The sequence below is a fragment of the Somniosus microcephalus genome, chromosome 6 (assembly GCF_052327205.1).
Source record: "Somniosus microcephalus isolate GS21.2 chromosome 6, FLI_Smic_1.0, whole genome shotgun sequence".
Classification (NCBI taxonomy): Eukaryota; Metazoa; Chordata; class Chondrichthyes; order Squaliformes; family Somniosidae; genus Somniosus; species Somniosus microcephalus.
Window position 1 is genome coordinate 79720188 of NC_140992.1, and position 10686 is coordinate 79730873.

The 10686-nt window shown below is 43.0% G+C and overlaps 1 protein-coding gene across 1 annotated transcript; it reads right to left on the reverse strand.

Annotated features, from left to right (window-relative positions):
* Nucleotides 1-2264: 2264 nt before the first annotated feature.
* Nucleotides 2265-10221, reverse strand: il12a (interleukin 12a). Its single transcript, XM_085989450.1, has 6 exons — nt 10197-10221; nt 9848-10014; nt 9464-9565; nt 9304-9357; nt 9107-9211; nt 2265-2492 (listed from the first exon to the last, which is right to left on the reverse strand). Exons 1-6 carry the CDS (start codon nt 10219-10221, stop codon nt 2304-2306), a joined length of 642 nt encoding a protein of 213 aa, XP_085845576.1. The 3' UTR covers nt 2265-2303.
* Nucleotides 10222-10686: the final 465 nt, after the last annotated feature.

The window sequence follows — 10686 nt, forward strand, 5'->3', positions numbered from 1 at the left end:
TGAATCTTTGGAATTCGCTACCCCAGAGGACTGTGGAGGCTCAGTCATTGAGTATATTCAAGACAGAGGCCGATAAATTTTTGGGAACTAAGGGAATTAAGGGATCTGGGGCTAGTGCAGGAAGGTGGAGTTGGGGTAGAAGATCAGCCATGATCTTGTTGAATGGTGGAGCAGGCTCAAAGGGCCAAATGGCCTACTCCAGCTCCTATTTATTATGTACTTATGTTCTGCTTGAAGCTGTAATTAGCAGCCCCCCTTGGCACCACAGTTTTATTGGTATCTGTTAACTATTTAATTTTGCAATTCAAAATCAAAGCTATTGTATATGAAACAGATGCCATGAAGGGCGTTCTTTGAGGCCTCTTGATATTCCTAAAGCATTGGAGTTGTGCTATTTATAACATTATCTGAAAAGCACTTGATTGTGTTGCTGGCTCACAACTTTCTCCAACTGCTTGATTACAGATTAATTGCTTAGATATGTGAAAGGTTGCTTAATTGAATACATAAACTCATGCAGCATAGATATTTCTATGTGCTCGTGTTATTTCGACAAATGTATGGTACAAAAATCATATAGTATTTCTGAATAAATGCATAATGGATCCAAAATGATTGCATAACTTTAAGTTTTCAATGGCCCATGATCCAAATTTTAATAACTATATTTCCATTTATCTCTAAAATATTACAACAAACATTTTCTTTACATAAAAATATAAATTGTGACATTTTCTCTACAAGGTAGAAATGCATAATAAATGAAAAAAAGGCACTGTTTTAGCATATATGAACATATCGATGTGCTATTTAAAATCTTGCATAGGGTACACCTTCCTGTGCACCAACCTTGCTCCCTGTTGTCACAACTTTTTGGTCATGCTTTTGTCTCAGTGTTTACCATTGTAAATTTCTATGTTAATATTTCACATTCAATTTTGCTATGTAGTTGCACGGTCTGGCCACTAGGTGGCTCTATAGAGAGATTCTGAAGTGTCTCTCCAAACTTCATCTCCATCTTATATATAAAAGAAAACTTATATTCATCAGTTGACCGTGGGCAATACTGAGACAATTTACTTGAGATAATATATTTTAATAAATATTTCTGTAAAAATTCAGCACGGATCAATGTTAAAATCACAAATTTTAAAGGAAAATCATTAGTAGAAGAATATAAATTTATTTAAGATAGCTATATATTCTCAGTAAAAATAGTTTTAAAAAATTGACTTTCCTTTTTCATGTTAATGAACTTTCTGGCCTAGTTTCCTGATAAGATATAATGCGGGAAAAATTTGGTTGGTTAGCACCTCCTGTTAGCGCCTCCGAGGGGCGCTAGGAACTTAGCACCTGAGCGTGGTGATTTTAGCGCCACTCGTGAAATTGACCAGTCATTTTGCGGCGGCGCTAATCACTACCGCCACGATCTCCTGCGCCCGCAGATCGTGGCATCAGTCAAGCGTGCAACGCCCTGGTAATGCCCCGGACCAGAAATTGAATCGCGCCCCCTGCCTTAGTGCCTGCTGCTAGGAACGACAGGTAGAAAGGAATGTTTTCAAGTCGGGAAGGGGCTGGGGGAGCGCTATTTAAAGGCGGGCGCTTCCTGCCTTTTCTTGTCGGCAACATTTTTGGTACACGCAGGTTGAGAGGGAGAGAGACGTTTGGAGAGATTTAACACTGTCCTAAGGAATTTTGATCCTCAGCACCACTTTTGAGGTTCCTAAGCGCCGAGCTCTTTCCCTGGGCATATCCATTAGTGCTTCCAACATAATTGCTTTAGAGGTCTCTCCAGGCTGAGATTCAAGGCTGCAATGAGTAGGGTGTGGCTGGCCAGCAAGATGGCCCCTCCCCTTTAAGAACTGGACGGCGCCAGTCTGTCTGGCATCCATGGTAACTGACATCGCCTGAGCTTCGGTAGCGTTCTGAGGTAGCGCCTCGCTCCCCGATGTTTGCGCCTAAGAGAGGTGTGTAGCGCCTGATTTATCACTCAAATCACCTCCTATATTCGCTGGAGGCGAATTTTGCAGTCGGAGGCGATAATTAGTGCCGGGCGCTAAACTTTGCACCCAGCCGATATTAACACCCCAAAATGGGCTATACACAATTTTTCCCCCAATACCTTTCCCACAGAAAAAGAGAGATAAATAATAAATAAATACTTAAATAAATAAATTGTTCTGAGAGGAGTGTTGTATTATCGTGGATAAAATTTGATATAAATAGAAAAATAGTGCAAAAAATGTAAAGTTGAGGGACCACAAATGACTCCGCTGTGTGGAGAATATTTACATTTTACACAGTTACTGTTTGCTGTCATTGTTCAGATAGTTCATCACTCTGTTGATTGTGATAGTACGCAACCTGAAGGCCTGCAGGATTTTGCACAGAACCATCCTCTGGGGAAAGTCGATGACAGGTTTCTCTTCATCGTCTGTTGTTGAGCCACCTTCGAAATATGCATCTTCATAGGTTGAATCAGCATTAAGAGCCTATGAAAAAAACATAAACTAACTATAATTAGGAAACTGATTTTGTATTATAAACAGATAATTGTTTATGAATAAATTAGCAAATTATTTATTTAAACTGAAATTAAATCTGAAATGAGTAACAGCTTAGAAGGTTTTGCTTTTAGAAATTCAAATAGGTAGGCAATAAAATTCAAGATATGCATAATAAGGAATGAATATTTATATATTTAATTAAACAGAACTTAACGGGTTATCTAATGGGTATAAACATACCCCAGAGAGGATATAAAAAAGAGTGATTGTAAAAATAGAAGCAAATTCAAAGAAAATAGACAGACAACAGAAAAATGAAATAGGAAATAGAAATAAATGGAAAGAGGTGGAAGAGCAACCACAGAAAAAATAGAAAGAAAACACAGAAACAGGGATAGAAAGGTGCACAGCCAACAGTGCATGGAACATACAGTAAAATGGGATTGGATGGGGTTGCAATAAAGGTATGAACTGTAAACAACAAATGAATTAAACAGACAGTGCTGGAAACATACAGCGGGTGGATCAGTATGTGAAAGATTAAAGTTTCCCGAGTCCTGATGAAGGCTTACATCCCAATCATTAACTTTTCTTTGAATCTTACACTGGTATGTTCTCAGGAGCACACTAATCAGTTGGACCAGAGTTGTTACACTGTTCGTCTGCTCAAGTGAATTTATTGCTGCCTTCCTGGACATATGTATATGATTGACATCAGCAATTGATATTAAAGAAAACTTTCAGAAATGTGAAGCAAAATGGAGTTGATAAAAGCAACATTTCACAGTAAAAGTACTGAACACTTTGGGGAAAGAAACTCTCCTGCGAGGAGCATTGCTTATGCAATTCATGGAGTCATGACATGGCACAAGTCCCTGGAGTGGGTTCAAGTCCCACTCCAGGAACTAAAAACACAAAAATCTAGGCTGACACTCCAGTGCAGTGCTGAGGGAGTGCTACATTGTCGGAGGTGCCGTCTTTCAGATGAGACGTTAAACTGAGGCCCGTCTGTTCTCTCAAGTGGACGTAAAAGATCCCATGGAAGAGCAGGGCAGTTATCCCCGGTAGCCTGGCCAATATTTATCCCTCAATCAACATAACAAAAACAGATTATCTGATCATTATCACATTGGTGTTTGTGGGAACTTGCTGTGTGCAAATTGGCTGCCGCGTTTCCTACATTACAACAGTGACTACACTCCAAAAGTACTTCATTGGCTGTAAAACGCTTTACGAAGTCTGGGGGTCGTGAAAGGCGCTATATAAATCCAAGTCTTTTTTTCCACAGTCCTGCAATGTGCTGGTCTGTATTCAAATTCAGGCAGACCCCAGCAGAAGGCAGAAGGGATGTGAAATCACATACAGGAGATGATTGTACTCCTCCCCATTGGATGCTCTTACGCTACAGCCGGGAATATTCTTGGGAGTTCTCCGGATTGGCTGGCATAACTTCGGCAGAAGATTGGTGGAAACCCCATTTACGTGATTTATCTGGGGTTTCCGATGATCTTCCACTGAATTTACGGTAGTTGATCGGGTGAACCTCTGCCCCGAGCAGATTCCTGTCATACAACTTCAGCACAATTGTGAAACTGATTCCACTACACAGAGTGCCACATTTTGGGAATTTTTGATCATTTTTCCATAAAAAGGATTTGGAAGTGAATTACACCCAGGTTTAGAATTTTCCTTTACAGCATAAACTAAAACTGCCGTGACTAAGAAGAGTTTATATTGTTATTAAGCCAGGCATTGAAGATGTGTTTGCACAACAACCAAGGACATTAGTTAATTCGCTCTAATTTCAAGCTTCCAAGAACATCCACACCTATTATCATTGCAATGATCCTTTAATTTCAGCCCTGCCGAGAATTCACTCTTTGGGTGGGGAGGGGAAGAGGTTGTTTGGTTAACAAGTCTACTGATAAATTAAGGAATGGGGAAGAGGGACAGTCTTCCCCCTCACCCCCACCCACTCCCACCAGCCCGCCACCCCCCCCCCGCCCCCGCCCACACACACACACACACACACACATTTCTTGTGGTCAGAAGTAATTAAAAAAGAAGCGAAAAACCCATGTGGAAGGTGGGTCCGTGATAATGACATGCAGAGAGAAAGGCAAGAGCAGCCTAGGCAGTTTATTGTAAGGCTCATGCCGAACAAGCCCGTGTCTGTTTCCATGCTAAGACAGTATAAAAGCAAGTGTATTTAGAGCATTAACCTTAACAGAGCAGCATAGCTTATTTTTCTTATCCGTGAAGGGGAATTTGCAGTTAAATAATGTGAGTTTTGATTATAACCGTTACTCTGTATGTTCATTGATGTTTGTAATGTAAAATGATTAGTATCTGGCCTTATCCCATTAAAGTGTTTTCAGTCTTCCTACAGAAAGATTGTGAGAAAGACACTATATCTAGTTCAGATCACAAAGAGTACTATTGTTACACCATTGGGTTATTGAGCAGTATAGGAGAACTCATGAACGTGAGACATAGGGAGGGACAAGTGCCACTGAATCCGAGAGAATATTTAAAGTAGATCTGAAGTTTATAACACAGTGACACTAAGGTTGTGGTGTAATCCGCAGCATAACAAAGACCACCTACTTCCACCTCCTTAACATTGCCCGTCTCTGCCCTTGCCTCAGCTCATTCGCTGCTGAAACCCTCATGCCTTTGTTACCTCTAGACTTGACTATTCTAACGCACTCCTGGCTGGCCTTCCACATTCCACCCTAGGTAAACTTGAGGTCATTCAAAACTCGGCTGCCCGTGTCCTAACTTGCATCAAGTCCCGTTCGTCCATCACCCCTGTGCTCGCTGACCTACATTGGCTCTCGGTTAAGCAGTGCCTCGATTTCAAAATTCTCATCCTTTGTTTTCAAATCCCTCCATGGCCTCAACCCTTCCTATCTCTGTAATCTCCTTCAGCCCCACAACCCTCCGAGATATCTGCGCTCCTCTAATTCTGTCCTCTGGAGCATCCCTGATTACAATCGCTCAACCTTTGGTGGCCAGGCCTTCTGTTGCCTCAGCCCTATGCTCTGGAATTCCCTGCCTAAACCTGTCTGTCTCGCTACCTCTCTTTCCTCCTTTAAGATGCTCCTTAAAACCTACCTCTTTGACCAAGCTTTTGGTCACCTGCCCTAATTTATCCTTATGTGGATCAGTGTCCATTTTTTTTGTCTTAAAATACTCCTGTGCAGCACCTTGGGACATTTTACTATGTTAAAGGCACTATATAAATACAAGTTGTTGTTGTTGTTGTGTAAATCTGAAGTCAGGACTTTGAAACACTGGTTTGACACCAGAAGCAGTGTAATTACTCTTAAACTGGACATAAAAAGTTTCTGGGAATCCTTTGGAGCTCCTGGAAACTTTTTTAATTTAACTGGAATTCATTCAAATGTTTGCACAATGCAGACACTACCGCCTACACTGCTGCCAATACTGTCTAGACATTTAAATCTTAACAGCTGGGAGAGGAGGTCTGCGCACGCATACAAGTGACATGTGCCAGGCAATGACTATCTCCAACAAGCGAGAGTCTAACCACCTTCCCTTGACATTCAACGGCATTACCATCACCGAAACCCCCACCATCAACATCCTGAGGGTCACCATTGACCAGAAACTTAACTGGACCAGCCACATAAACACTGTGGCAACAAGAGCAGGTCAGAGGCTAAGTATTCTGCGGCGAGTGTCTCACCTCCTGACTCCCCAAAGCCTTTCCACCATTTACAAGGCACAATTAAGGAGTGTGATGGAATACTCTCCACTTGCCTGGATGAGTGCAGCTCCAACAACACTCAAGAAGCTCGACACATCCAGGACAAAGCAGCCCACTTGATTGGCACCCCATCCACCACCTTAAACATTCATTCCCTCCACCGCTGGCATACCGTGGCTGCGGTGTGTGCCATCTGCAAGATGCATTGCAGCAACTCATCAAGGCTCCTTCGACAGCACCTCCCAAACCTGCAAACTCTTCCACCTAGAAGAACAAGGGCAGCAGACGTATGGGAACACCACCGCCTCCAAGTTCCCCTCCAAGTCACACACCTGACTTGGAAGTATATTGCCGATCCTTCATCGTCGCTGGGTCAAAATCCTGAAACTCCCTCCCTAACAGCACTATGGGAGTACCTTCACCACATGAACTACAGCGGTTCAAGAAGGCAGGTCACCATCACCTTCTCAAGGGCAATTATGGATGGGCAATAAATGCTGGACTTGCCAGCGACACCCACATCCCATGAATGAATAAAAAATAAGTCTGGGCAGCAGAACTTAAGTCTCAGTCGGGTATTGTAAATGGGGTACTGTCTGGCTTAAACCTGAACTGCAGCTACCAACAACAATTACTTGCATTTATATATAGAAACATAGAAAATGTTTAACATAGAAAAATGTTCCAAGGTGCTTCACAGAGGCGTAAGGAAAATGGACATCACACCAAAGAGGGAGCGATTAGGAGCGGTAACCAAAAGCTTGGTCAAAGAGATGGGTTTTAAGGAGGGAGGTGCAGAGGTGATACAGTTTAGGGAAATAATTCCAGAGAGTGGAGCATAGATGGCTGAAGACATGGCCAGCAATGTTGGGGTGAAAGGAGGACGAGGGATGCACAAGAGATTGGAGTCAGAGGAGCAGTGAGAAATGGAGAGGGAGTTGTAAGGCTAGCGGAGGTTACAGAATTAGGGAGGGGTGAGGCTGTGGAGGGATTTAAACACAGATGAGAATTTTAAATTTAAATCATTGGGGGACTGGGAGACAATGTAGCTCAGTGAGGATTGGTGAGCCAAATTTGGTGTGGAGTAAGATATGGATGAGTTGATGTTTATGGTGAATGGAGGATGGGAGGCTGGCTAGAAGAGCATTGAAGTAATTGTGCCTGGAGATGAAAAAAGGCATGAATGAGGCTTTCAGCGGTGGATGGGCTGAGGTGGGAGCAGAGGCGGCTGATGTTACAACAACAACTTGTATTTATCTAGCACCTTTAACATTGTAAAACGTCCCAAGGCACTTCACAGGAGTGTTATAAAACAAAATTTGATCCCCAGCCACATAAGGAGCTATTAGGGCAGATGACCCCCAGCTTGGTCCAAGAGACAGGCTTTAAAGATTGTCTTAAAGGAGGGAAGAGAGATCGAGCAGTAGAGAGGTTTAGGGAGGGAATTTCAGAGCTTAGGGTCTTGGCAGCTGAATGCACAGCCAGCAGTGGTTGAGCGATTAAAATCGGGGATACTCAAGAGGCCAGAATTAGAGGAGCAGATATCTCGGAGGGTTGTGGGGCTGGAGGAGATTACAGAGAAAGGGAGGGGCGAGGTCATGGACGGATTTGCAAACATGATGAGAAGTTTAAAATCAAGGCATTGCTTAACTGGGAGCCTATTTAGATCAGCGAGCACAGGGATGATGGGTGAACAGGACTTGGTGCGAGTTACAGAGGTGTAATTTGGTAGTCTGCGTAATGGAGACAATTATGAGGCCAGAAGCTTAGATCAGGGTTGAAAAGGACCCCAAGGTTGCAGACAGTCTGGTTCAGACTGACATAGCACATTGGGAGTTTAAGTGAGGGGGGTTGGAGTCAGTGATGAGGGTACAGAGTTTGTGGTGGAGCTGAAGACAATTGCTTTGGTCTTCGCAATGTTTAGCTGGAGGAAGTTACATCTATTCCAAGACTGAATGCCAGACTAACAGTTTGACAGCACAGTCAATGGAGGGGTTGAGAGGTGTGGTGGATAGGTAGAGCTGTGTGTCATCATTGTACATGTGGAAGCTGGCTCCATGTCTTTGAATGATGGTGCCAAGGGGCAGTATGTAAATGACAAAGAAGTGGGGTGGTCGGGGGGAAAAGATAATTCCTTAAGGGACTCTGGAGATGACAGTGTGGGGGGTGGGAAGAGAAGCCATTGGTAGGGATGCTCCAGCTATCATTAAATAGGTAAGAGGGAAAACAAACAAAGAACAGAGAGGTGTTGGAGGAGGATGGTATGATAGAGAATGTCATTCATGACTTTGGACAGGGCTATTTCATTGCTGTAGGAGAGGCAGAAACCCAATTGGAGAGATTGAAACACGGAGTTGTGGGAGAGGCGGGCACAAATTTTGAAGGCGGCAACATATTCAACGACCTTGGAAAGGATTGTGAATTTGGAGATGGGATCGTAGTTAGCGAGGTTGGAGAGTTGAGGATGGGTTGTTTGAAGTGGGTAGGTGATGGTGGTAGTTTGGAAAGCTGCCTGAATAAAGGGAACTATTTACAACATTGGGTAAATTGAGAGTCCAGGGGGGAAGAGAAGTTAAGTGATGGGTTTGGTGGGAATGGGGTCAAGGGAGCAGGAGATAGAAATGGGGCAGGAGCCACTTGCGGATGGTTGCACCTTGTAATATGCAGATGACTCAGATAATCATCATTTTTGCTTCGGTGTGAAGTGGAAACCGCCCCATACTGACAGAAATGTGATGATACAACGGCAGGATTTCTCTTTGGCATGCCATCGACCAGCCCTACATATTCCGTGTGTATCTCGGAATTCCAGCATTCACCCCTTCTTATCCTTATCATAGAATTAAACTTTGGTTTTTAAGTTTACCTTTAAGAGGTGCGCGATGTTCTTGCACACGTTACTGGTGATATGGGTGAAATTCTGTAGCTTGGCTTGGTAGATTTGTAGATCGGTAGTAATATTTTGATAGCACTGTGGACAAAAATGGATACGGTATAATGTTAGATGCAATTTCACTCCAGTGACTGAGCTGAGAATTGAATGGAGTATTTGCAGTTATATACCTGGCTGGATGAGAGACGGCATCCCTGGGGGTCTCCACTTTCCTTGCATCTCTCCTACAGATTCATAGAGATTTACATAAGCAGTCAGTTTGAAATGCATTAACCGAGAAAGAATTGTTCTTATCTGACAAATATTGCCAGAAATTGTCTCTGCCCTCACCTGGGCAGGGGAACAGGTCCAAGCGGTGCTGGTGTGATTCTCGGTGATGTCTTCCAGTACAATCACAGAGTCGGTGCAGTTAAACCCTCCAGTCACGTCGGGCTAATAAAGAACAATAGCATGTAACACCTTCAAAAACGCACAGACAAATGTGTAGAAAACATTTCATTTTTTCCAGTTGAAGTTAACGAGCCAGGGATAAAACAGAACATTATTGCAGGGCACGGGTGCTGGCTAGGAACACCAATAAAAGATGAATTAATGACCCAGCCCTGTCAGCATTAATTTGTAGAGATGTATAAAGAATATTGATTCTCTTTACAATTCGCCCGGTTTCCCTGCTTGGACCGCACACAGTGCAAGAATGAATTACACAGTACTTACGTGCGTTAGACTCTCTTTCACCTCTTTAAGAAGGCGCTTTGAAATATTCAGGCAGTTTTCAACATCTATTTTATGGTGGTTATCAATCCGGGTCCCAACAGAGAAACAGGAGAGGTGAGTGGAAATCGTTAAAAAGATGACAGCGTTCCACAGTCTTGGAGCCAAACCTGCAATTACAAAAGAAAGCTTCAAAGATCTGTGGTGACACTTGTCCACTCCATGGGTTTAATGGTATAAATCAGCCTTCCTTATACCTTCCCTTTGACATATACTGAGATGATATGGGGTTTGATAATACTGATATAAAGCAGATAAAGATAGCAATCATTCGCAAAGTGTCCAAACTTACCAGCGGCTTCTAATGAGAGCATCATGGTGTCTGAGCGAGATGTCCGAGATGAAGTTGGGTTGTTTAGTTGGGCCTGTGTGCCTGTGTGCCGAGAGATCGAGTGCCGCCTGTAAATATATGCACTGCTCTCTCGGCACACAGTGTAGGTGGTGCATTGGCGGGATTCCCCCAGTCACTTCAGAAAGTGGAATAAATCTGGGACACGCAACGAAGCAAAAATTCCTTGAGTGTGTGTGTGTGGGGAGTGGAGCGGAAACACATCCCATCTTGGTTACGTTTCATGTTGTTAAATGTTTCTGTAAGTGGTTTTTCGCTTTCTTTTTAATCGCCCTTTGCTTTGACTCTATTCGCCCTCGGCTTTTCTTTCTTATTTTCTATTTTGCTTCGATATTTATTTTATTTTCTATTTGTATTTCTTCAACTTTCCCGCTTTCATCTTCATTTTTTAGTGTGTGCCCAATTTCTTCCTTTGTATCGTCCTTTATTTCGT